The 25,935-nt window shown below is 35.6% G+C and overlaps 1 protein-coding gene across 2 annotated transcripts; it reads left to right on the top strand.

The window, feature by feature from the left end:
- Nucleotides 1-6,520: 6,520 nt before the first annotated feature.
- On the top strand, nt 6,521-24,154 carry LOC128983494 (T-box-containing protein TBX6L-like). 2 transcript variants are annotated; one of them, XM_054402794.1, is made up of 6 exons: nt 6,521-6,623; nt 14,099-14,246; nt 21,389-21,665; nt 22,164-22,301; nt 22,745-22,868; nt 23,525-24,154. In XM_054402794.1, the coding sequence occupies exons 2-6, from the start codon at nt 14,113-14,115 to the stop codon at nt 23,869-23,871; spliced, it is 1,020 nt and encodes a 339-aa protein (XP_054258769.1). In that variant the 5' UTR covers nt 6,521-6,623; nt 14,099-14,112; the 3' UTR covers nt 23,872-24,154. The 2 variants fall into 2 exon arrangements, with proteins under 2 accessions (XP_054258769.1, XP_054258768.1); XM_054402793.1 differs by lacking the exon at nt 6,521-6,623 and adding an exon at nt 12,210-12,270.
- The last annotated feature ends 1,781 nt before the right edge of the window (nt 24,155-25,935 follow it).

The raw sequence follows: 25,935 nt of genomic DNA, 5'->3' as shown, positions 1-25,935 counted from the left end.
TTATAACAACATTTATTGCATAAAAACTTAAATACAATAACTGCATTTAAACTATTAGAAGGAAGCTGCAGATTTAATCGAATCAGGCATCAAATCAAACTTAACACCAGAATAGTGGGGGAAAGATTCGAAAGTTGAAAATTTGTGTTTACTGTTTAGGGTATTAAAACAGCTTTTGTGTCGGGTATTATAATTATGATTGTCCGAATTAACAGAAAATGTAAAAATATTTTTTTCTTAAATATTAACAAATTATAGATGTACGGGAAATGTAAGAATATTGTTGCTTTAAGTGTATTTCCACAAGAATCCCTAGCTTTGATAGAATAAATTGTTCTAATGATTATTTTTTTGCAATTTAAATACTCTTACATAACAACTTAGACACCTAACGTAAGAATTGGCGCTATTTTAATGAGTTAGTTTTAATGTTGAATGTCAGTAATTAATTATTTTCAAACGACTTAAATTAGTAGAATAATGGATGGATCGATATTTCTAGTGTTCCAGCACATCATCCAGTCTTCCAGTACGTCATTGACTCATTCATCAGGCTAATCTACTTGCAGAACGCAATGGCAGGTTACAAAACACGTATTTTGGCGGTCCTTGGACATTGGCGCCATTGTAGAGGATTTGGTTTAATAGTCTGGTGAGCATATACTCAAAGAAAGCGATGTCTAGTGAATGGAGACTTTCGGTCACTACCACAACCCAAAACCTTAGCGCCACTTCCTTCCAACAAACATTTGTTTGTAAATATTGTTTATAGAAAAAGTTGAATATACTAATACAAATTTTATTATAATTTGTCTCTTTACTGATATCTTCTTGCTAAATTTAAAAAAATAATCGTTTTCAGTCAGAAAGAGTCCTGAGTGTCCGGAAAATTGTAACTCATTACATTTCAAAAATTAAGGGTAAATTAAAGGTTCCGGTCCAAGTTCTTGCAGTGACTAATACTTCAAAGGAAGGAAGGTGAGAAGATTTTCTTACTGCTGATAGCCTTTTTCGAATTCAGCGTGAAAAATACTGGGTATTTTCTATAGTTTTGGCCGTTTAAGGGAACCAAACAAATTGTTAAAAACTCTACTATCTCATAATTTCAGTAACTATGATATCATTATTTTAATAGAAATTAAATTGATGTAAAAAAAATTGACCGCAAATTAATATTATTGGATAAAGAATAAAGTAAAGTGTAGTGATAAAGTTTCCCGAGCAAAGCTCGGTCCCCTGGTACTGTATTGTTAATTGTTTTTTTTTTTTTTTATTTAAAGTCATTTCAATTTTTATTACTACACATTTTAATCTCGTGGAAATAGTTATCTCTATCTGAGTAACTAGTGGACGAAGTACAACAAACTACTCTTTCAAATACTGTACATCATTACTTTTTAGGTTAGGTTAAATTTTTAACATTTAAAGAAAATGGGAAACGCTGCAGCTGATCGTAGTCGTAGTATCTGTGTTGCCAATCTATTCCCAAGCGTACACGGACTACAACAACCAATATTAGAAGCTTCCTGTACTATCAGAGCAAGGAAGCCCACTTTGTCGGGTGACATAAGGAAAAGAATACTGTTTCTAAAATAAAAGTCAACATTTTTAATACTTTCACATTTTAATCTTAAGTGGGAAGATAAATTTTATCTAACCCGCCATGTTAAACTTCCCTATCCCAAGCGTGATGTACACAACTTCTTTACTTCACGAGTGAAGTAAAGTTTCAAAAACTCACTCGGTGAAGTAATGAAACCCATTTAAATAACATTGAGTGCTCAACTTAAAAAATATACCTTATGCATACATTAATTCTTCAATCACATTATATAATAATCTTCTTGATAAAGGCTATAACGATCGCTAACAAAAACTTGTGGACAAGCAAAAGCCAAAAGAATATTGTTTTGTCAAAGAATCTACACTGACAAGTCAAAACAAGGTGAACAATGTGTTTTGGAAGTGGCAACGAGCCTAAAATCTCACACCTGGGCCCTGTGGGCTCCTGTTACGTTGATTTTGGATTTTGTCGCTCTCAAACTGTCAACTTGCCACATCTGACATCGTCAACAACTGGAATAGTGACAGTGCTGTGATGCCGCGTTGAATTACGGCGAGTTATCGTGTGAGATGGGAATTTGGAAGCTACAGAAAATAGTGAATTTGACGAGAAGTACTTACTATTTCATACCATAATGACAAATACCCCCGCCGCAGCAATCCTACAAAGCGAATTTCTATCTACCTGGCTGGAATTCCAATAAATTATTCCCTTAAAATTGTCAGATTTATTTCCTATTTAAATATCATTAATATTAATGAGTACTTAGGTTTGCTGCTACAGAGAAGAAAATAGGGGGTTTTTATTAAAACATTGATTGAAGTAAACGAAATTTCATTAAAATATGCCTATAGACAAGCAAGCTACAACAGTGTATTTATTCTTCATAAGAATAACAAGGTAATTTTAAATTTACACTATTTTGGGATTTTTTCCATAACCGTTAGGCATACAAAAATGCTTCATTGTACTAAATTATTTGCTTTTTTTAGCTCTAGAATATGGTTTGGAAAGAAATTGCAAATTTTTTGTTTTCAGGGTGAACAATTACAAAACCCCATTTTTACCCCATAAACCCTTGTTCCCATTACACGTTTATACCAAATTTCATCAAAATCGGATAATTTTTTCCGATAATAATCGTATTTTTTTAAAATCGTGTTAATATTATGGAGGATGAATAAACTTATTTTGTTTGTTTATGGATATATCCTTCAACAATTTGGCATAATTATTTATTTTATCCTATAATATTATAGCATTTTATCAAAACCCCCTTTTCCTTCTCCGTAGCAGCAAGCCTAAGTAAGGGGAGCGAGCTGGTCTATATACATATAGACCATAGACAATGATTATAGTGGCGCGGGACTCCGGTTCCTGGGGTCCCTGGTTCAAATCCCGCCAAATCACCAATGGATTTTATCTAAGTGATAATGCTGTAACCCCTAGGTCAAGCCTGAAGTAATGTGAAAAGCCTAGCGTCCTAGGACAAAAAAACCTAAAAGTAATTACCTTCCTTTAGTTGGGGAAATATACTGTAATATGACTTGCCGATGGAAATATTGATATATATAAAATCCAATGTAAGTTTGTTTGTTTTGTTTGTTTGTTTGTCCTTTATGGACTCCGAAACCGCTCGACAAATTGTAACGAAACTCTCAGGCATTATTAAGCATTATTCAAGGATGGTTTGTGTGAAGTTTGGTGCAGATCCGTCAAAAGGGCTCCGCCCCAGTGGCTCTGGAGTTTCCCATGTTAACCTTATGAGTACTCATATTTAAATGGAATTAAAGAATCTTAACAGCTGGTTCAACTAAACAATTTGATTCTGTGATGTTAAATAGCATTAAAAAGTTAATAGGTTTACCAACAGGGTGCAGCACTATTATTTTTTTTTATTTATGACAACAGCTAATTAGCAACCAAAAGGCGAGTGAGCGGAGTGAGCGTAGCGAACGAACTTCAAACTGGAAGCAAGTTAGCGTAGCGAACGAGCTAACCTGAAGGCAAGTGAGCTCAGCGAACGAGCTTCAACCTAAAGGTGAGTGAGCGTAGCGAACGAACTTTAACCAGGTCGTGATTGAGCCATGCGAACGAGCTCATATTGAAAATGAACGAGCATTTGACATAAAATCACATTAGGACAGGACGACGTCTGTCGGGCCAGCTAGTTTTAAATACAATCCAATTATATAAAAAAAAATTTAAATTACATTACAACATCTTCTTTGAGCAAAGCTTGTCGCCCGATAAGTAATATAATCATTGCGAAGCATCAAGCATCTATGAACTATCTTTTGAAGTTTTTTTTGCCTCCTACTTTTATATTCTGTTTGAAATTAGAGTTGTACTAGAACAACTAACAACTAACAACTAACTAACAACTTCTTAAGGTTTGTACCACTGATTATGAAAGTATGTAGGATTCACTCATTCGGCAAACTATGTATGTAAAAGTAACTGTAGCTGTATCAACCTAGAGATATGCCCTAAACGAACTGTCTTATCTTCAGCGTCCTCACTACAAATAACGTTAATAGTAACTTTCTCTATGATTGCAGTTTATAAAGATGAACATTTAATAATCGTAACAACAGATCAAATGTAATAAAATGAAATTTTACTGAGCGAAGCTTTTATCATTGACATCTTATCTAAAGCGTAGATAAAAAGTCAATGCTTTTATACTATAGACCCTACTCCTGCTTTCGTTTTTCAATAATACTCCTCCTGATCGGCTGAAGCGATATGCACGAAATTTAGCACAGCTTATCTGAAATGGTACAAATCGGACCACAGAGCTTTTAATTTTAGATAATGGGCCTTATGGGTTTATTGGTTGCCATGACATTATTTGCGAGATAACAATATAAAGGTTAACTAGAGCAAGAGTCGCAACATATATTAGTCAACGAAACATGTTATAGCACATTACAACCCGTACAGAGGAAAAGGAAAGAAATATCATTGAACATTATTTACTACAAAATGATAACAGATAATAAGGGTCGCCGGAATTAGGCTGACCATTGACTTTGAATACTCCTAATAACCATTCCATTTATGTGAACTAAATATAGGCCTACCATTGCGTTTGGATACTAAAAGATTTTCAATTTATTGAACCGTTGCCTATTTGCAACGGTATTGCAAATAGGCACTCCTTTTATGAGAATCAAATGAACCAAATAAAAATGTGCCATTGAGTTTGGATACTGCAAGTAAACAGTTTGTTTACATGACCAAACGTATGTGGTACACTGCAAATAGCCATCACGTTTAATTGAATCAGAAGTAAGCCTTATATTGACTCTGGATACAGCAAGGATACTGCAAGTAGAAAGACAATTAATTCATTTTTTGAACCACCAAATGTACCAAGTTTGGACCCTGCATGTAAACTATCTTTTTACGTGAACCAGACGTACCATTGACTTTAGAACCTGTAAATAGACATTCCATTTAAGTGAACCAGGCGAACCATTGTCTTTGGATACTGAAAATATGCATTCCATATATGCGAACCAAATATATCATTGACATTGGATACTGCAAGTAAGTTGGATACATCATTGGTAAGTTTAAAAATACCCCCGCAGCAGCAAACCTGCAGACTAAGCGAATTTCCATTTGCCTGATTGGATTTACACTAAAATGTCTCCTTAAAAATATCACATTTATTCCCTATTTAAATAAAATTAGTTTAACGAGTACTTAGGTTTGCTACAACAGGGAGGGTAAAAAGGTGTTTTTTTGTAAATTGTCAGTCGTTTAGTATGAAATGAATGCATTTTCCAAATATGATCAAAATATGATCATAAACAAGCAAACTACAACAGTTTACTTATTCTCCATAAGAATAAAATGGGAATTTTAAATTTACAGATTTTTGGAATTTTCTCCGTAACCATTAGGTGCATAACAACGCTTCAATATAGGCCTACTAACTTATTTGTTTTTTTAAGCTCTACAAAATGGTTTGGAAAGAAAATGCTAAATTTTAGGTTTTTAGGGTCAAAAATGGGAAAAACCAATTTTTGCCCCATAAAACCCCGATAAACCCCTGTTCACATAATCCGATCATGCTGGTTCGCGAACTCGTTCGAATAAACGTAGGTTTACACGTTTGTACCAAATTTCATCAAACTCGGATGATTTTTGCTCGAGTTATCGCGCTAACGGACACATATATAAATATATATATATATATGAATCTAAACTGATGGTGTTTTTGGTCTCTAGGGACCTCAAAACGAAAAAGACCATGAGTAGGCTACTACGGTAATAGCTTATTCCCTTTATGGGAAATTCGCTAAAAGAAATAGTCCAAAGAAAATTGATGATTTCATCCGAATCACAATTTCCTTTGTGTCTTGCTTTCACAATCACCATTATAAGGCACTAGGGCAATACCTTACTATCGTCGGTTTATAAATTTAGAAAATGCATGCTTTTCGTGGACAGCTGTATGTTGCGGGCTCACGTGGTGTAAGGTACGCTTAAAAATTAATATATTTATACACCTAGTGAAAAAACAGTAAAATATTCTATTTTTATTTTTTGTATACACTTTTATTACTCATCGTTAAGAACAAATTGCCATTTAATATAATAGTTGTTAAGCGCAGAAACGCGCGCCGTGTAACTGCTAGTATATCTCTATCTTTATATCACTACATATATATTTTTATGTATATCGTGTATCAAGCAGTTCAAGCCGGGACGGGAATCACCCAGAATCAGAATCACCTGTTGATTGTTGAATTGTCAGCCCGAGCCCCCAGCGATGAGTTTCTTTTTCTTCCTCTTTCACCGCGTAGGCCAATCAGAAGCGTCCGTTCGCTCATGCGCACACCGCTTTAGCTCCGCCCCTAACGTCCTATAGGCGCCACTTTAGCTTAGCGCTAGCCGTCACATGTCAACAATCAACATTCAATTTGGATTTAGTAGTCTATAGTTAGTTTCGTTTCGTCCGGCAAGTCCTCTGTCGGGAGCCCTGTGTTCGACTGTTCGTTTTCGTTCGACATAGAGAAGGATTGGCTGTATACACCGTTTTAAAGTAAGTTTAGACTCTTTTAATAAAATTTGCTAAGTTAAGCTGTCATTGATGATGGTGCAATTTCTACGTCAACGTCGTGAACAACAATAATCAAGGAATCGTCATGTTTAGCTGTTTACTCATATTGTATTGTTTGTCCCGTGAACTCATGTTCACTATAATCAAGTTTTAAAGCTATAAAGGTACTTCCACACTTGACGAACAAAGTTCGCATAACAAATTTTATATAATTTGCCTGGATATTTTAAACAAATACATTAGAGAATGATAGTTATCTCCACTCAAGGTAATTCAAAGTAAGCCAAAAGAACTCAAGGTAACTGCTAAATCTTTCATACTACGGCAATTGGTTCACGACAAAACGTATATTTTTTTTAATTCAGTAGGCCCTACCTATTATAATCTTACGATAAATTCAAAATCAGAGTTCCACGATATTCAAGTGAAGTTGGATAATGATAATTGGCAACTAGCTACCAAGTCCGATCTGAAGTGCTGCTCTCTATATATTCATATCAATATCGTCTTCATACTGTCTCTGTCATCACCGATGACGTCATTGATTCATTGATACGATGTAATATGCAGCAGAAACAAGAAGCAAGTAAAAGCCGACGCCTACGCAAATCCATCTTCACTCGAAAACCTAAAAACTTAGTTTACAGCGAACACCATATTTTGTCCGTCGAACAGCGTAAACAATGTTCAGCAAACATTCTGCGAACGTTTTTACGTAGTTCGGCGTACAAAACCTACATGTTCGTCGCGAACGTTCACCAAGTGTCGACGCATCTTAGTGAAATATAAAGTAATTAATTATTTATGGCTATGGCTTAGGTACCTAATTAGCTGATTTATTGAATTTTATCAATTAATCAATACAATATTTACATTTCACTAACTTTTAGGCTTTTGAACAAACTTGTCATAGATCCATTCAACATGTTAATATTCAAAGGAATCTAGTGTGTATAAATTAGTTTTTCCCTTCACTGAGAAGACATATATTTTTGTCGTTTTACATTATGTTATTACCTAGTCTTTGGTACTACCAGTACAAAGCTTTAAGTTTCGAAGGTGCTAATATTTTGTTTAACATTTGTCTCTAGCCTAACATTTACCTACGGTTTTCATATAGCTTGCGACAAATCTATGGGGTGTTTTAATTGATATTTGACATATAGATGGATTTGTTTGTATATTTAGCATTGCTTCTTTGTACAAATTAAGATTCTTCTGGAATTTTGAAGCTTCTTTACTGATGCAATTTATTTTTGCATAAAGAATAGCATATTGCACTATGAACAATTAATTCCGCCATATTTCAATTGTTTCCTAAATATCTACTTTTGAATTGTCTATAAAAAGTATAAAGCCGATTAAAAATAGGAACGGAATTTGTTTTGAAATGTTGTGGGATAATTACGTGCAAAACATGGCTTATCTCTTTGATTCGACCGTGAGAAAGAAGCCAATCGCCTGGTTACATCCGTTGTTCTGAAAATATATCTTTTATCTCTTTGAACATGTGTGGACGAGCAGAACATCTTTCATTATCTCAACAATGGGTATGGATACTTTTGGCTATAAAATACAACACCGTTCAGTAACGTGGTATACAGGGTGTTCAAAAAAGACGGGGAAATAATTTATTTTGTGATTACATACCCTGTGACGGAATTTACTGAAAAGTATAAACATAATATCCTATCTCGTTTCGTCAAGAGTATGTTTGTTTGTGATATGTACTAAAACACTTATATAACTCCTGGCCTTTCTCGTTTTTGACCATCAAAACACAAACATTTCCCAATTCTCTAGAAAATTCCAAAAAGCTTAAAAAGACAAATAATTTAGTATATTGAAGTGTTTTTTGTGCAGTTATTGGTTACGGAGAGTAAAAAAATTGTAAATTTTAAATTCCCATGTTATTCTTATAGAGAATATTGTAAAATGCAGTGTGAATGTTTCTAGTTTGCTCATTTATAGATATATTTTGATAAATTTTGGCAAATTTATTTATTTTGTGCATGAAACTTTCTTTTTAGGGAAATAATTAGAGGACGAGGCCCTGGGGCCCTTTAAAGTTTCGTATTTCTCCATAAGATTAACATGGGAAACAAATATTGTTATGAAACTCCAGCTGTTGTCAGAAATTAAAAGTGAGAAGGACATAAAAATGTTAATTGTAAACAGTCAATAAGTTTGCTAATTTAACAGTTATTTTGCTACAAACATTTACTTACTTGGTTGAAATGAAATATTTACTATTTGAATATGGGTTGACGTAAATATTGCAATGGAAAAAACGAGAGCCTGGATAAATTGATATACTAAAACCAAAACTGAATTAACACTGTTCTGCATTTCTTAGTAATCATTGAACGAGCCGATTTGCAAACTATAGAAACATAGGAAAGTCATAGAACACCACCAAGGAGAAGAAATAGAAATAATGTGTTTATATATATATATATATATATATATATATATATATATATATATGTATATTTATAATCGTTATTATGGACCATCTAATTTGGCTATTAATGCGGCTATGTGTAGAAGATCAGCTTTTAAAACTAATCAGATAGGCCTATTTACAAGAAATGTTGATTATATCGATCTGTCATGTACATCATGAGTATTCCACAATCTTGAGTCAAATCTTTTAAAGTCATTAAAAATTATGACTGTTATTTGTTTTAAAATAATGCCTGTAATACTTAGCAATTGCTCGATTCCGAGCAACAGGGGCACTAGTACTTATTTAATACGCAAGCAGGATTTTTGTGACAATTACTCCTCCGAAACTACTGAACCAATTGACATGTTTTTGGTGTCATTGGAAAGAACGTAACGTGAAGTTGTGCAGGAAACATTCTTTTAAGGGAAAATAATTAGAGAGTGAGACCCTGGGGCCCTTTTAAGATTCGTATTCCTCCATAAGATTAACATGGGAAACAAACATTGTTAATTGTTATGAAACTCCAGCTGTTGTCAGAAATTAAAAGTGAGAAGAAGAACATATGTTAATTGTAAAATTGTGACAGAGAGGTTATGCAGAAAATCAGGTTGTTAATCTAAATATATAAAAGGCAAAGCCCTCACTGACTCACTGACTGACTCACTCACTCACTCATCACTAATTCTCCCACTTCCCATTTAACCTAGGAAGCTGAAATTCGGTACACCGATTATTTGGGCATTAAATAAGAAAACTAAGTAGTTTTTATTCTGATCGGGTTTTCGGGATCCGCCCCAGTGGCTCTGGAGTTTCCCATGTTAACCTTATGAATTTTCACATTTAAAAGGAATTAAAGAATCTTAACAGCTGTTTCAATTAAACATGTTGGTTCTGTTCTATGATTTTAAATAGCATTAGGCCAGGCGCACACAGGCGATTTTGAGTCGCGCAACAGTTGCCCGACTAAAATGTTCAACATTGTTTTAAATTGGAGTGCGCACACGAAGGAAACAGTCTGGGGACAGTCGCGCAACTGTTGCAACCGATGTTCCCGGACCCAATTTGCCAGCGACTGCTCTGCGACTGAATTGTTGCGGGACTGTCGCTCCAGGTTTGGTATCCATTGAAACAAGTGTAGATGCGCACACATGCAACTAAATAGTTGCTGTGTCGCTCAGTCTCACCCCAGGAATTCAACTACTCGTGGCCAGAACTGTCACTAGTGTTTGCTCTCTTGTTGTGTGAAGATTTTAGAAAATTGCAAGTATGAGTGTGCGTGATGAGGATGTCGAACAATTAATTGATGAAGTTGAGAAGAGGCCGACTATATTTAAAGTCATTGACTCTGTCCTTTCACAAGTCGCTCACTATATATATGGGATGAACCCAGTATCTTCTCTTTTTCTTTCGCGCGCGAAACTTCAGCAACAAAGCACATACTACGGCTGTATCATTGAAATCCATTCGGAACGCTGTAACGAATGTATTTCCAACACGTCTCAAGACTAGATCCGCGACTAAAAAGTTGCCTGTGTGCGCACTCCAGCTCAACTGTCGCTAGACTTCAGAGTCTCCGAGAGAGTTGCGCAACAGTCCCCCGATTAGTCGGGCAACTGTTGCGCAACTCAAAATCGCCTGTGTGCGCCTGGCCTAAAGTTACAAGGATTACCAACAGGGCGCAGCATTATTATTTTTTTATTTTTTATTTATGACAACACCTAATTTGCAACCAAAAGGTGAGTTAGCGTAGCGAACGAGCTCCAACCTAAAGGTGAGTGAGCGTAGCGAACAAACTTCAACCAGGACGTGATTGAGCCATGCGAATACTTATGAAGTTAAACGGGGCAAAGCCCGCAGGTACAGCTAGTGGTTATTATATTTGGTGCTATTCAAATTAAAACTGAAATTTGTAAACGCACTGGCGACAATGGGTGATACCATGCAGACTACATTATCATTGACAAAGCATGGACAACCTATTGCGGCTATAAGTGGGAAACATTTCTACAATACACTTAAAGCCAGATCGGCTTTTGAAAAATTATAAAATATTTACAAGAAATTTTGATTATATTTAACTGTTAAGTACATTGTGAGTATTATCATAAGTTACGTAATGTTTGAGTTGACTCTTTTAAACTCATCGGAATTCATGACTTACATATTTTGTTCTTAAATAAGATATTTGTTTTTAAATAACTCCTTTACTTCTTTGCGATTGCTCGGTTTCGAGCAACATGTACACTAGTTATACTAAAAACACACACTTTATTAGAGCCTCCTTGTAGCAGCAAACGTAGGTACTCGTTTAACCTAAAGTTATTTAAATACATTTAAATTGTACATCAATTCAGGCAAATGGAAATTCGCTTTGTCTGCAGGTTTGCTGCAGCGGGGGTATTTGTTACTTCTGTTCGTACTGTACCTGTCAAACTGTAAAGAAAGGTTTTGCAGTTCGGAATAATGATCGTTCTTTTATTCATTCATATCTTACATTTACAGTAAATCATGGTATGGTTGTACTGCTACCTAGTGTTATCATTATCTTCTTCGTGTTACAATGATTTGCACTCTGTAGCTACATTTCGTTGTTAGTTATTTAATTTCAAATTTCGTTGGTATTAAATTATTGTTTAAACGTGTTTGATGAGAATACTGATTTTGTTTATTATCCGTAATAGATGTAAAAACTGTGATAGTGTCTGACTTCGATAAATCTTTTGTAGAAATTATGTTACACAATATGGGCATATAATGAATTTATTTATTATATCACAAGATTTAGATATTAGATTTATCTTGCTACCAAATTTCCTACCACTTTCTTCTTGAAAAATGATCTAATCGAACTACATACATGACAAATTGGTTTCATGGTTTCATTCAACATACATATTTCATCACATAACAAAGTTCCTTCACATTGTAATTCAGCTGTGTGAAAACAAAGCCATCAAACTCCATTATTCATGACTTCACAAGTCAAAGAGACTTCAACAAGTTGCCTAGAGATAGCACGCTATACCACGCAGCTGGTAAGATTCTTATCAGTTACTCCAGTGCATCGATGATCGCGCGGACGGTCCATGTTCTTATCACTTTTTTCCTCAACTACACCAATCACCAATCAGTCAGTACTTGGTCGTTTGTCCGTCTCGTTCTTTTGCACGTCTTGAGGAGGTAGGCCATGTATGCTAGTTTTTATACCAGTTTTATTAGATTTAATTCAGATTTAACGTGTTCAATTGTTGTTTAGGTTGTGGAAATCTTATGAATTACTCCAAGAGTCCATCACGTTGGAAAAATTAGTTTTGCGATGTAATATAATACAATATATTCTATTACACATATTTTAGACAGTTTTAAGACTTAACTGTTATGCTAAACCAATTTACATTTAGATACATTTTTCCGCTGAGTATGTAGATTCTTAATTTTTCAAACGATGGTGTTGCAAATTCTGTATGACCGAACAAATTTGAAAATTTAAATTATTGATCGTAAAAAGTTTGTAATTTTTCTTTTACTTTGCCCACATAATTATTTACAAAAGGGTGTTTTTTAAGTACCTAAAACAAATGTCTCTAATATGCACAATTTCATTTTTACGACTTTTCAATACCTCGGTATGATATTTTCTACATCAATACCCATTTTATTCAATGTAGGTTTCATTTGAATTTTAATAAAGCAGGTGTACTAGATTTGCAGCTACAATTCAAAATTTATTATTTTATCACTTCAGTATTTACTAATCAACATTCAAACGTTGATATGGGTTGTCGTTACGCTTAATTAATTTTACAGTAACTTTAACTATTTTGGGGGATTTTAAATTCTTAATCAAATAATTTGAATTAGAAAGAGAGGTTAAGAATAAAAGACTCAATTATACAAAATATTTTTAGTTGAACACTTTTTTTATCAACCAGTATTCCTGGAAGCGAATTCCACAGACGAATTAAAATATCATTGTAGAATTCAACAATGCACAGCTAGGCTGGGGAAATACCAGGTTTATCAAATGAAACGCGCACTGTTTCCAACATAACTTATACGATAATAAAAGTAGGTGCGATAAGATATCTAAACCAAGGAACTTTAACCAACGCGGCTGTGTCATGTTTCCTGTTTGGACACGTAATTTGTGATATGTGAATGAAGGGGGTAAAATATCTCACATTATTGCGTTAGTTGGAAACGTTGGAAATAACGCTTAAACACAAGTCAAAACTAGAGTTGAATTGAAGTATTGAAATGTCTTCAAAAACTATGTTCCAGTGACAAAGAACCAACGATCACATTATTTGATCTTGCAAAGAACGTAATAATATTATACCTTTATTACTAGAGTTTCATTATTTGTATAAGTTACACAATCTTTTTTTATTTCCAGTTCCCATGATATGGGAAACCCATAATATGGGAAACCTATCCTATAATATTATTATATTACAAAATAAGTTACACTCAAACTGGCAGTTGCTGTTCAACGGTAGTTGTGTGTTGTTGTTTCGCAAACCTGGGTACTCGTTAAACGTAATGTTATTGTAATGGATTTCATTATATCAATCAATTATATAAGGTATGGAGACACCACTATGTGCGTATTTTAACCCAAATATGAGTGAAAGATGAGTGTAGGATGAGTGGCGTGATATTAGTGACTAAGACCGACATGTTCCTTAGACACAGCTGTTAATTAATAGCCCATGCAGTCAATGACAACTAAGAGTGGAATCCGAACCACATTTTCCCTTGTAATTAACGAATTGGTCTAATTTTCAGGATAGTACTGTGGAGTGTGGACAGTCGTAGTACTCACTAGTTTCTTGGACGTTAATCCACACCAGGGAGCATCGCATCCACAGTGCATGCTTATATCATAAATATTAACAATTCGTGACCTCCTAGTAGCACGCACCCATCCAGTCATTGAAAATCAGGCAAATTGAAATTCGCTCAGTCTGCGGCGGGAGTATTTTCTAATTTCACACCCTTGTTACAGTTGGTGGTATCAGGATGGCCAGTGAGGAAATCACTCCGACTTCGTCTCACCCCGCCCTGGAGTCGGTCACCATGACCCTACACAAGGCAGACCTCTGGAGACAGTTCCACCAGCACGGCACGGAAATGATCATCACCAAAACTGGAAGGTAGGCCCTGGAGAATATGCTTTCCATTTTTATCTGTGCGAACTGTTTTTTAACTAGTCTCTAGCTATGTTTTTCACATTACCACAGGTTGCGGCATTACCACTCAAATACATTGGTGATTAGTTGGATTTGAACCCGGGACCTCTGGAATCGAAATACCAAATGTTTAGTCTAAACCCTTTTTCGATCCGCGCTCTATTACTATACTAGGTTTCTCCCCAGAACCTAATCTTGCGATAATAAAACCGTAATGCTATAGTTATAAGATTTCGTTATTTGTTTCTTAACTTCTTTCGCTTGTAAATGACAAGATGTATATAATATACTATATATATAGTATGTATCGTGTTTATTGATCAAATCCATATAACTTTACAGGATATTACATATTTAATGCCATGAATAGCTAAAAAATTACATGTATAAGATTACATAAGATTTACTCTAAAAAAATAAAATTTAGTCTACGTCAGCACCCTTTTGGATAAAAATTCACGTTAAAGTAGGATGCAGATTTTACAACATACCCGTGCTCAAATTGTGCTATACCATAAACTGTTTCATCTAATGTTTACTATCTGACTGAAAATTCGTCTCTCCACTAGATCATACGCTTTAAAATGACACTTAAATCGAAAAGGTCGGCTCAGTAGGACGTGCAGGACGTGCGGAAAAGGAATGTTACATAGAAAAACCCTTAGTCAATGATACAACGAGTAGAATACATATAGATGGATACAAATATTTTTTTTTAATATGAGAGGGATTTACATGGTGAATTGGAATTCCCAAACTGCACAGTATTGAAAAACTTTCATTCTCCTCAAATTTCAGTTACGTATTGCAGTTGTGAAACTAACATTGACAATCTGCCATCTTGTTGGCGACGGCTGCACTTTTGGATCTGCCTAAATGGTGTTGGTGCCGTGGTGTTAATTGTTGCACTCAAACCCATTATATTTATGGTGCCAGTGCCGAGACAGTCTACTGTTTAAAGTGTTTGAGGGATTCTGGGATGTGTGAAATTTGCTTTCAACAGTCCACTATGGCGCCTACGTCGGCGCCGCTGATACTTGACTAATTGTAGTACCTTGTCGCCTGCCTTCTGTTGTTTTAGCGAAAACCATTTATTTTCAGGCGACGCGATTTTCAATTCGCACCGTCATGTTTTTGTTAATTTTCAGTTTTTGTATTTTGACCTTCCCAACAATGGGTCTGCTTGTTTAGGTTCGCATTAGCTTAATTAATAGATTTACTTAAGGGATTTCCTTAATGTTACTTTCTATTTGCAGTTATGTTAGGAAATTATTGGTAAAAACTAAAAGTCGAATAGTTTAGATGCGCTCTTTGCTCTTTACGAAATTTGCGGGTACGTTTTTAAGTCATAAGTCCTTTAATCAGCCAAATAGGAAAAATGCATAGTTACGTCCAAAACATAATTAAATATTTACATGAACCAAAACATCTCGTATCTGAACTATCAAATAAGCTACTGTATTTATACTAGCAGTTCTGGGGAAAAGAAATTCACAAACGCTGCAGAAGTCGTTATCCGGTAAAAATTCTTTAGGATTTTCTGATACAGTATCTTCGGTCTCTAGAGAAAGAGGAAGGTGATTTAAAAGCTTGACGGCATTGTATTGAAAATTCTGTTGGAAGAATGACGTTGAGTGTTCGGAATTGAAAGGTCGGGAGAATTATGAAATGGATATCTGTTGTTTAGTTATAAACAAAAAGAAGATATTTTTCTAGCGAAGGATAATGTTTCGAAAATGTATTGTAGAAGTTGATAAGAACACGTTTATATATTGCTGAATTATGTTCATTTTAGGATAGTATATAGTTTCAGATCCTAATTAATTGTACGGGTAGCTGAGTGGTTAATGCTCGCTTTCAAACACGAGGGATGCTGGTTCGATTCCAGAACAAGATTAAATCTTTGGGTCATCAATTAATGATACCTAACTACAAAGGTCAAAGTCATATAACCGTCTGAAATTTAGGCTGTTTAAAAAACATGAAATATGACAATGTTTGAATAGACAAAATACAGTTAAATCAAATAAGTTGGCTGCAGCTAGTTCATGTAGATTATCTACTTAACGAACTTAGTCAATGGTACTGTATAGTTTGTAGTTGGTTGTATAGTTCATACTGTATAGTTTGCTTCAAACTTGTCTAGTATCACCGAAATTACATGCTAAAAAACTTAGCAATTAGAAAATTAAACGGTCGACGGTTAATGCTGTGTTATTTGACAATTAATTGTTTGTGAATGTGAATATTTAGCCATGTCAACTTGTTTACATTTACAGTAAATACAGTAGCCTTGAATATTTTAGTAAATGTTGTTCAAGTTTTTTCTGCACTAGAACATAAAATTGTTTATATAACACAATGTATCTGTACGCAAGGACCAAGTAAATTGTTCTCATACAGTATGGATTACTAAAACTTTCAACGAACAAATTGTTACATAGATTTTTTATGAAGGAGAGATATAAGAACAAAACCGTAACAATATGAGGACTAGGCTTATCAATTAGCGATAACGTACATCACAGGATTATCATTCACCAACTCAATATCAATATCATTAAAAAAATGTTCACTGGAATCTTACTTTTTAAATTCCTTGAGTTATCGCATACTGCTCAGTTGGAAATACAGATAACTTTAGATACCGTTAATAAAGTATTCTTTACAAAAAATGCTTCTTTCAGAAATTTCTCTACAAATATTTACCCGTTATCACACTTGACTAACGAATGACTTTTGGGTCAATAAAGTAGGCCTATTTAAATACACAAATGAATCCAGAAAATATCCAAAGCATGGCATTTGTTCATAAGTTCATAAAGGGGCTTTTGCGTTTGCCTTGCATTTTAATAATGCTGTCATTGCTTGCAAAATAATCTTGTCATATTTTGGGAAGATTTCCAACCTTTTAATCCGTTACCCTAGGCGTTTCAAAGTTACGTTACCGTGATAAATCTAATGTTATTTTTACAAGCCGGTCTTCATGGTAGCAGTAGGAAAATTACAATGTTTACATTACGTATTGTAGTGTTTACAGCTATTTCTTTATTGTTTGCTTTCTCAGGTGGGCTAAACTGATAAAGTTATAAAGGGCTAATAATCTGGTCCAGTTATCATTTATATTATCAATAATTGTCTAAATGGTGACGACACCTATGTGATTATTTGAACCCAAATATGAGTGAAGGATGAGTGTAGGATTGACTGTGATGCCTGCCTTTGTAGCTTTGTTACTGACTAAAGATCAGCTGTTTTATTAGTTTGGACCATTTTAAAGTCCAATGATCAAGAACAGCTGGGTCCAGTTTCGAACCGTAAAAACACTACAAACCTTTCGCTCTTAACTGATAATTATTATATTGATGCCACTCCTAATTAATTGACAATATTGCAAACATGTCGATTGTAGATCCATACCATAAAGAGTTATTAACCAACCTCAATCAGGACAATCATAATATCAAAAGCTTATTCAAAAATCATGTCTATAAACTGTTTCGTCTTTTGAACAATAGCATAAACATTCACCTGAAGGTAATCGGCTGTTAAAAATTACCATCCACAAGACAAAAACATTTAAACAAGTTGGTCAACAGCACTTCGAAATTTTAAAGCACCCTCTATAAATACTGTAGTACGTTTAAAAAATGTATGCAAAATGTCATCCACTACTTTTTGGAGTAGGCTAAGCAGCTGATTGACGCTTTTTTTTAAACATCAGCTGTTGAGTTATTGTTTTAAAGGTATGACCAAGTGGAGGATATTAATATGGATTTTTTCATCGCAAACTAATTCCCCATATCATGCACTCTGTCTACGTCTACGGATAAACCTATTAGTGCTTATAAAAACTTCCATATCCAAAAAACTCCAATCTCAGCAATTAACCCTAAGAAGCCGCCGGAAATGAAGACTGGAGACAGTTTTGTTTACCCGACCTACCACACTCCGACTACTCTGCCCGATTACCGGATAACACGGTAGACAGTAGCTCCGTCGGCGCGTTTATTGTGGTTAAACAGAAGCCGGGGACCCTCAAGTTTGGGGAGGGGGGGGGGGGTGGCGCCAAAATACTTTCACACTTGGTCGCTACTCGCTACGCTCGGAGTGCCGAGACCTTTTGTAACTAGGATGATGACCTCCCCTTTTAGGCTATTGTTTCCTAGAAACGTAAAATTGATTGGCCCCAAATTTTATTTTAAAGGGTAGTAAATAGGGTCTACTACAGTATCAGACATTGCTGAATGTGTAAAATATGCTTTACGTGCTTGTAGATGTAAATATAAAATATTGATTTTTATAGAGATCTTTACTCCCGTTTTGCTACGAGCGCTTCATAAATTATGGAAATACTGTAGTATTTTGCACGGGTTTTCTCAGGGTTTTAATTTTACAAAAGCAGTCTGGAGGTAACATAAACTAACAACCTAAAATTTACCTTCCTAATTTAACCTAACATTGTTTTGAGAAATAGTTAGGTGTATGAGCGTAGTATCGCTACTACCAGCATACGCTCTATACATTTTATATTCCTTGTGGATTAGCTGACGATAATTTTAAAGTTAGTTCCTTCCGGTTTACGAACACGGTATTTAGTTATTTAATTTGTGTTTCTTAATATTTAATCAATATAAAAACTATTTTAAGCGAATAAAACAATTTTTTGATAAATTAAACTATGCGCCGGTATCCAATAAAAACCAACGAAGTTTGATATCACTGTCTGTGTGGTTTACGAAGATGTTTTAGATTGTCTTAGTTAAAACGTTTGTCAAAAACTCAACGGAGGAGCTCGATAACAAGTTACCAACAAATGTTATAAATAAATAATCTATATAAACTATAATTACGTGTATTACTAACATGCCACTAACTTATACCACAATGTGTTTGCTGTTTACCGAACCACCAAAAGAGTTAAAAGAAGTAGCCATAAATGAGTAATTCGTCGATAAAGTAGGCCTATCATTGCTATGATCGAGAAGAGAAGCTATTCCGCTTCGTGCGTAAACGTCCGAATACATTAAAGAACCAATTGTGCGTACTAGTAAATATTACACCAACACAAATTAACATAAAGTATTTCTGTTTCCTATCGTGTTTAGAATCCTAAAACACTAATACAAAAATTATTTTAACTAATAAATCAAAAGACAAACTAGACCAAAGAAACTGAAATTGATATATTTTGATTTATTGTTCATTTGAAGAAGTGTTGTAATATTTCCTTGAGAAAGGATAAATCATGAGGTACTTGACCATTTCCAAATAGTCTGGCTTATTTTAGCTGTGAGTACATAAGCAGAATTAAAAAAAAGACGTTGAAAAGAATTGCGCTTTTTTACCCACCTTGCTAAATACCGTCTGAAATTACACTCGTAAAGACTACATAGGAAACTAAAAGGACCTTCACATTCTAGTTCTGTTCCCATTCCATTTCCTCTTTCTCACGTGTCCACTGCGGCGCTACTGATCCAATCTTTGTCCCTTTGGCGGACCTAACTTATAAAGCCCTCGAAATCGAGCCGGACATCGAGATTGCGTCAAATCGAGCAGAATCGACAATCGGCGGACAGCAGCACAGTAGTAGGGACAACTCAAAACGGATTAATGGGTTCTAAAGGGCCGGGGCGGGCGGCTTGTCAAAGGGATGTTTACTTATCTGTTTGGGGCGGGTCAGGCGCCAGCGGCGCTCGCTACGGCGCCTTCGGGAACTAGGATCAGCTGTTAATTAGTCGAGGACATTGGCGCCTTTGTTTTCCCGCCAAAATGACGTCTGTCGGTCATAAAGCCCCGATGTTATCGCTATCTGTCGTCTGCAAGGAGTCCGGCGGCGCGCGGCTACTTTGAGATGGCATCTTCTGTTATTTCAGTAACCGATTCGACAAGCTGTCGTCACTAGCACTCGAGTACAAAGCTGTCTGATGTATGTGTCGGTAGATAGTGATAGTGATGCCGACTGTGGACTGTCACTGTAAAGAATAGCCGTGGGTCGTGGGAGCTACATTGCCTAAAGGGTTGACCACGGATTGGACACTGTTTTTTGAGTTTTTTTTTTTTTTATTGTAAAAGACGAATTTACAAGTAGGCCTATATTGAAGTGGAGGGATTTTAAAGTAAATTACCTTCGGTGGCTGGATAAAGAAAACTTGGATGATACCCTCTCCACTTGTTTTCATAATGAAATCAGACTCATACAAAATCAGAAAATGTTTTAAAAAACATAGATTGGATAATTACTTACCCATAAACATAACTTTTTCTATACAGGTTGACACAAATTTCTGAGTATCTCAGCTGATGTAGACCTATGTGAATGTGTTAAAAGACATATTACAAAAACCTCAATTCATGTCTTCAAGTAAAGTAATACCCCTATAGGTCTACTATATGTATACTCAATGCTCGATTTAGGGGGGAACGGAGTTCCGGTACCTCTCTTTCGGAAAGATAAAATATTGGCATAAATATATACAAATCGCATTAAATAGGTTATATTTCCAGGACCTCATTTTTTACAAAATGAGCACTGTATATACGAAACGTCTTAATATGTATTAAAAGATAAGTTTTAGAAAAGAGGTTATTGACAAAAAAGTTACATCCCAAAAATAGCAACACATTGAACAAACATGGATTATAAATAGGATCGGTTAAATTGAAAAATTAGACTGATTTAAGATTGAGTTGAATGAAAAAAATACATGGATTAATTAACAGTTTTACTTTTCTATTCAAATTTACTTATTGTTTTAGGATTAAGAGTTTTTTGAAGCAAATTCCTCTCTTCCTTGCAGTAGATTCGGAGTCTCTCGTACATCTATTTATACATTATAATCCATTCTCTTTGGCTGATTACCAATAGGTAGTGAGGCTTATTGGTTAATGTCTTTTCTAGGAAGCCGCTACTGGTCATCACCTAGCTCACGTTAGCTCAGAAAAGAATTCTTGATGCTCATTCTACTCAACTCTTTACACCAACTGGTTGATTAAATTATATGTGAACAACAGGGTTTGCTTAGCTGACCACTGTGGGTTAAGGTTTAATTCCCTTACAATATTAACAATCCACTAAGAAATTCTCAAACTGAACGTTTTTCCAGGAGGATGTTCCCTTACCTCCGTCTGCAAGTTAACGGCCTCAACCCCAACGCTCGCTACTTCCTTGTGCTGGAGCTCGCCCCCGCTAGTGAGTTCCGCTACAAGTTCAGCAGCGGGGGCAGTTGGATGACGGTGGGGACTGCCGAGCCCCAGATGCCGTCCAGTGCTAGGGTCTATATACACCCTGACTCCCCCGCCACAGCGGCACACTGGAGCGGACAACAGGTGTTGTTCAACAGGGTCAAACTCACCAACAACAACCTCGACCGTTCCGGCAATGTAAGTTGATTCAGTGGACAGTGACTGTAATATTTGGTGTGTTGTTTTTTCATTGTGACAACAACGTGAAAACAACAATGTTGGGTATTTTTAAAGAGTCTTCTTCACCCCTGCAAAAAACACTAAAAACATGCCTCGGAAGTTCTTTTTTTCTGATGGAATTGGTAAAGATCTGATGTTACAATTCAACTACAGTAGACTCCCTCTTATCCTCGGGACCGAGGCTAGTCCGGATAACGATTTTTCGGTTAAACCGATGTTCCCAAAAACTCATTAACTACCGTACTGATTTTGATTTGACTTGACTTAACCAATAACCTCATTTTAAAGTAATCTAGCAAATCACAATTCACAATCAATTATGAATTTTGATTTGAAGGAGAAAATATGTTACATACATGCTTAGGTAATTAACAAAACGTTAACCTTATAACGTTATAACATGATTGTTTCACAGACAAATATTTGTTTTGTTTACTAATGTGCTTTTTTCCCCAGATTGTTCTCAACTCCATGCACAAGTACGTTCCCACTGTACACGTGATCATGGCCACAGACGTGCTCGCTCTTCACTGGAGTCCACGAGCCACATTTGTGTTTCCTACGACTGAGTTCATGGCAGTCACTGCCTACCAGGTGAGCAGATATTTTTTGACTTTGTTGATATCGTCTTGGGATTTGAGTATGTCTCGGATTATTGTTCCAACAAATGCTTGAAAATTGTATGCGATTGAACATGTAGATGAAATTCTAAAACTGTAATTTTTTACAAAAATACTTGTGTGGTCTAATAGAACACATGATAACTACCTTTTGCATTAAAAAGTTTTGTTTGGATTGTAAAAAAAAGCAAGGAGCTCAACAAATAGAATTTGAAAGTTAATGGTAAACATTTGTGACCCAATTTAAAGCAATTTTCATCTTTCCTTAGTCTCAAAGTTATAGAGAATTTTGAATTTTTGTACTCTCAATTCTCTTGTACTCTCTCTCTTTGAGTTTTGTCACTCTTAATTCTGTAAATTTCATATAATATACCGTTTTACATTTACACTGTATTTAATCCATGTATTATTTTCCAGAATGAAAAGGTAACGAAATTGAAGATCGACAATAATCCGTTTGCCAAAGGCTTCAGAGAAGGAGGGGACGGAGTCTTCCGATCAAAGAAGCGCAAAGCTGAACAACAAGCCAAAGAGGATGAAAGTACGTAATTGCAATTAACACAGGAAATAGCTGTTTTTAAAATTGCAGCATTGCTAGCTACAGTCTCCTTCAAAGATTGTTTACGTATTTCACATGCCAAAAAAATTGTAGGAATATTAGGCTTCATTAAAAGATAATGAGTTTGATTCCTGATCAAACCTCATATTTATAAATGATTTTCTTGAAACATCATCATTACGATTCTGTGTCTTTAGTTGAGAGTCGGCAGGACTGCCACTGCCGGCCATCTTGGATTTTCTGCCCATAATGGCAATGATAATGGTTGAAGCATATTACGGCATTGTTTATTAAGATAAAAAGTTGCAAAATATCTAATTTTAAAGCTATTGAAACCGCGAATGTGATTTGCTATCTACATTGCAATTTTATTTTTTTGTACTGATAACTCACTACTTCTCGACACTAATCAAAATATACTAAACAATATTTTCAAATCAGCTGGTATTATTGGATTTGGCAACACCGCGCTGTCCTCATTGGCTCCTTCGAATTCACGTGGTAAATAGACTCCTCCCTCAACTGCAGACTCTCGTTGAACGTACTCTAATACTGGACCTGTAACCTTTTCACGACTTCCTATAGGTATCATAAGATATTTGTATAAGATTTTAAATTAACAATCTATCCATTTTCAGGACTCAAGAAAACTTGTGCTAAGCAAGAGTTGGAGAGGTCCACAGATGACAGTGGTGTCTCGTCCATGGGTTCCCCCACCCCTCCCACCACTACGACTCCCGTCACTTCACAACTTGACAGATACTCGCCTCAGCTGCCGCCGAGGTTCATGATACCCGACATGCCTCCTTACTTTCATCCGTCTCTCTGGCACTACCCATATTTTCTCCCACCTCCACCCCCTCTATTTCACTCCCCCTACTACGCACACCTTCTTCCCCCCCTCACTCCAAACATCGAGCCTTACGAGTCTTTCCTGATGGATCTGAGATTCAAGAAGGAAACTATCACAATCACAAACCAGTAAAGTGTATTTGTTTTTTTCATTTGTTACCAAAGAAGTTGTTTTTGTTAATTTTTCATGTATATAATTTATTTAGTATTTTGTTACAAAGGAGAAATTTAGTTCCTCGCAATAGAATAAGTTATTAGTAATTTATACTAAGGTTATTTAGTTCCTCTTTTTGACGTGTGTGTAATATGTAAAAAATCAATTTTGTTACTAAGGTTATTTATATCACGTTGTAAGTGATTTGTATAGATGTTGATATTCGAGTGTACAGTTTTGTAATATTTGTTTTGTTTTTTAGAATTAGAGGAGAAGTTTTTGTTACTAACGAGTTTTATTGCTCCTTCCTTTTTGTGCTAATTTATATATACACCTAGATCAAAAGGTCTACAGTAGACCCCATCATATCCAGACTCCTCGGGACCGAGGGCCAGTCTGGATAACGGGTTTTCCGGTTAAACCGACATCCCCAAAAACTTGTTATGTAACACAAATATTTGACTTTAATTTAGGAGAGCATTGTATTTAGACACGTGATCACTGGTCTCAAATATTTCCCACGAGAACAGTCGTTTCAGTACCGCCCACTTCCTGCCGATCTAGTCCGGTTAAACCGATGTGCTGATAAAAATTGTCCGGTTAAAGAGATGTCATTTCCGCCGAGTGTAGTCCGGTTAAACCGATTCCCGGTTAAAAGGTGTCCGGATAAGAGGGAGTCTACTGACGGTTATCAGTGTTGCAATGGAGCGGTAAAGGCATTTCCCATTATGCTTATTCCAACAACCCTGTATTTAATATAATCCTAGGATGATTAATATTTTTTTTGAAGTTCATTGTTGGTAATGGTGAGTTAAAGTTGTTCAAAGGTTTATTGCGGATCCCGTCCTCAGGTGAAAAAACTTAACTAACACATTACAACTAACAATACACAAACGCCCAATCTAAGTTGGAATACACTACAGAAGGTAGCAGTCAAAAATATGCACTGTATAGCAGTCATGATACAACATGCAAATAATAACCAATCACAAAACACTATAATCTATAAAAGGTGTAACGTAAAAAGCTCACACAATGGAACACTAATAGCACCGTTCGCAATGACTCCACCAATGAGACTGATGCAACATGGCCGACCAATCGGAAACACGGAGACAACAGAAATGGCTTCCGGTCCCTGGAAAAGTAAAACCAACAAAATGGCGGAGCGATGTACGATGCCGCAAGATGGGTGTTAATTCTGTTTATTCCTATCACGAGTTTTACTACGAGTTAACATAACGTGCAAATTTTAAGGAGAACTCGTTATTTCCCTATTTATTGAACAATTAAGTTCCCTATCCTTTAGTTCCTTGTTCAAAATGGGTAGCCAAAGTGGCCTGATTTCAACCGATGACTGATTGGTTGGTCTGCTAATTTAATGTATGAGGCTTCAATGAGTTTACGTTTGAAAAAATGAGGTTCCTTATGGACAATTTTTGCCTGTTGAAAATTCATACGATGATTTTCGGACCAGCAATGATGAGCGATCTTAGATTGATAGAAATATTGGTGAAACATTGATAGAAATACTCAAATTCCACAGTGTGATGATGCAAAAAACCAAGTTGTGAATCTGTCTTCTAAAGTTCTATACCCCGTTGAGATTTCTGTTTTGAGCAGAGGGCTAAATTTTTCCGTTGTGCCTAAATCAATTAAAACGCTGGATTTTGTGACAGGGAATGAGTCTGCTGTTTCTCAGTTACCTGAGTCTCAGGGGGATCAGTTTCGATGTGAAGCTAGTATTTTACTAAAGAAAATTCCCACTCCTAAACCTAATCTTAGTAAAGAGGAAACCAAAGCAGTATCAGTCCTTGGGAAAGACGGTACTGTTAAGATTTTGCTCGCGGATAAAGGGAATGCCACGGTAGTTCTTGATACTGTGACATTCGAAGAAAAAATGTTAGAAACTTTGCAAGCTGGTAAATAGACCCAATTGAAAAAAGACCCCACAGAAACTTTCGAGCGTAAAATCGCTAGTACTCTAAGAAAACACAAAAAGTTTTTTAGCGACAAACAAAGGACTCGGTTAACACCACACCA

This window comes from Macrosteles quadrilineatus, unplaced genomic scaffold (genome assembly GCF_028750875.1).
Source record: "Macrosteles quadrilineatus isolate MER2022 unplaced genomic scaffold, UCM_ALF_1.0 Scaffold_1__1_contigs__length_201487025, whole genome shotgun sequence".
NCBI classification, from domain to species: Eukaryota; Metazoa; Arthropoda; class Insecta; order Hemiptera; family Cicadellidae; genus Macrosteles; species Macrosteles quadrilineatus.
The sequence above is the reverse complement of the archived record's forward strand: the minus strand, read 5'-3'. Positions and strand labels throughout refer to the sequence as shown.

Excerpts from the sequence above, each read along its gene's own strand:
- LOC128983494 (XM_054402794.1), top strand. The coding sequence starts at position 14,113 with ATGGCCAGTGAGGAAATCACTCCGACTTCGTCTCACCCCGCCCTGGAG. Across the intron at positions 14,247-21,388 it reads ATCATCACCAAAACTGGAAG|GAGGATGTTCCCTTACCTCC; the intron begins GTAGGCCCTGGA and ends ACGTTTTTCCAG. Across the intron at positions 21,666-22,163 it reads ACCTCGACCGTTCCGGCAAT|ATTGTTCTCAACTCCATGCA; the intron begins GTAAGTTGATTC and ends TTTTTTCCCCAG.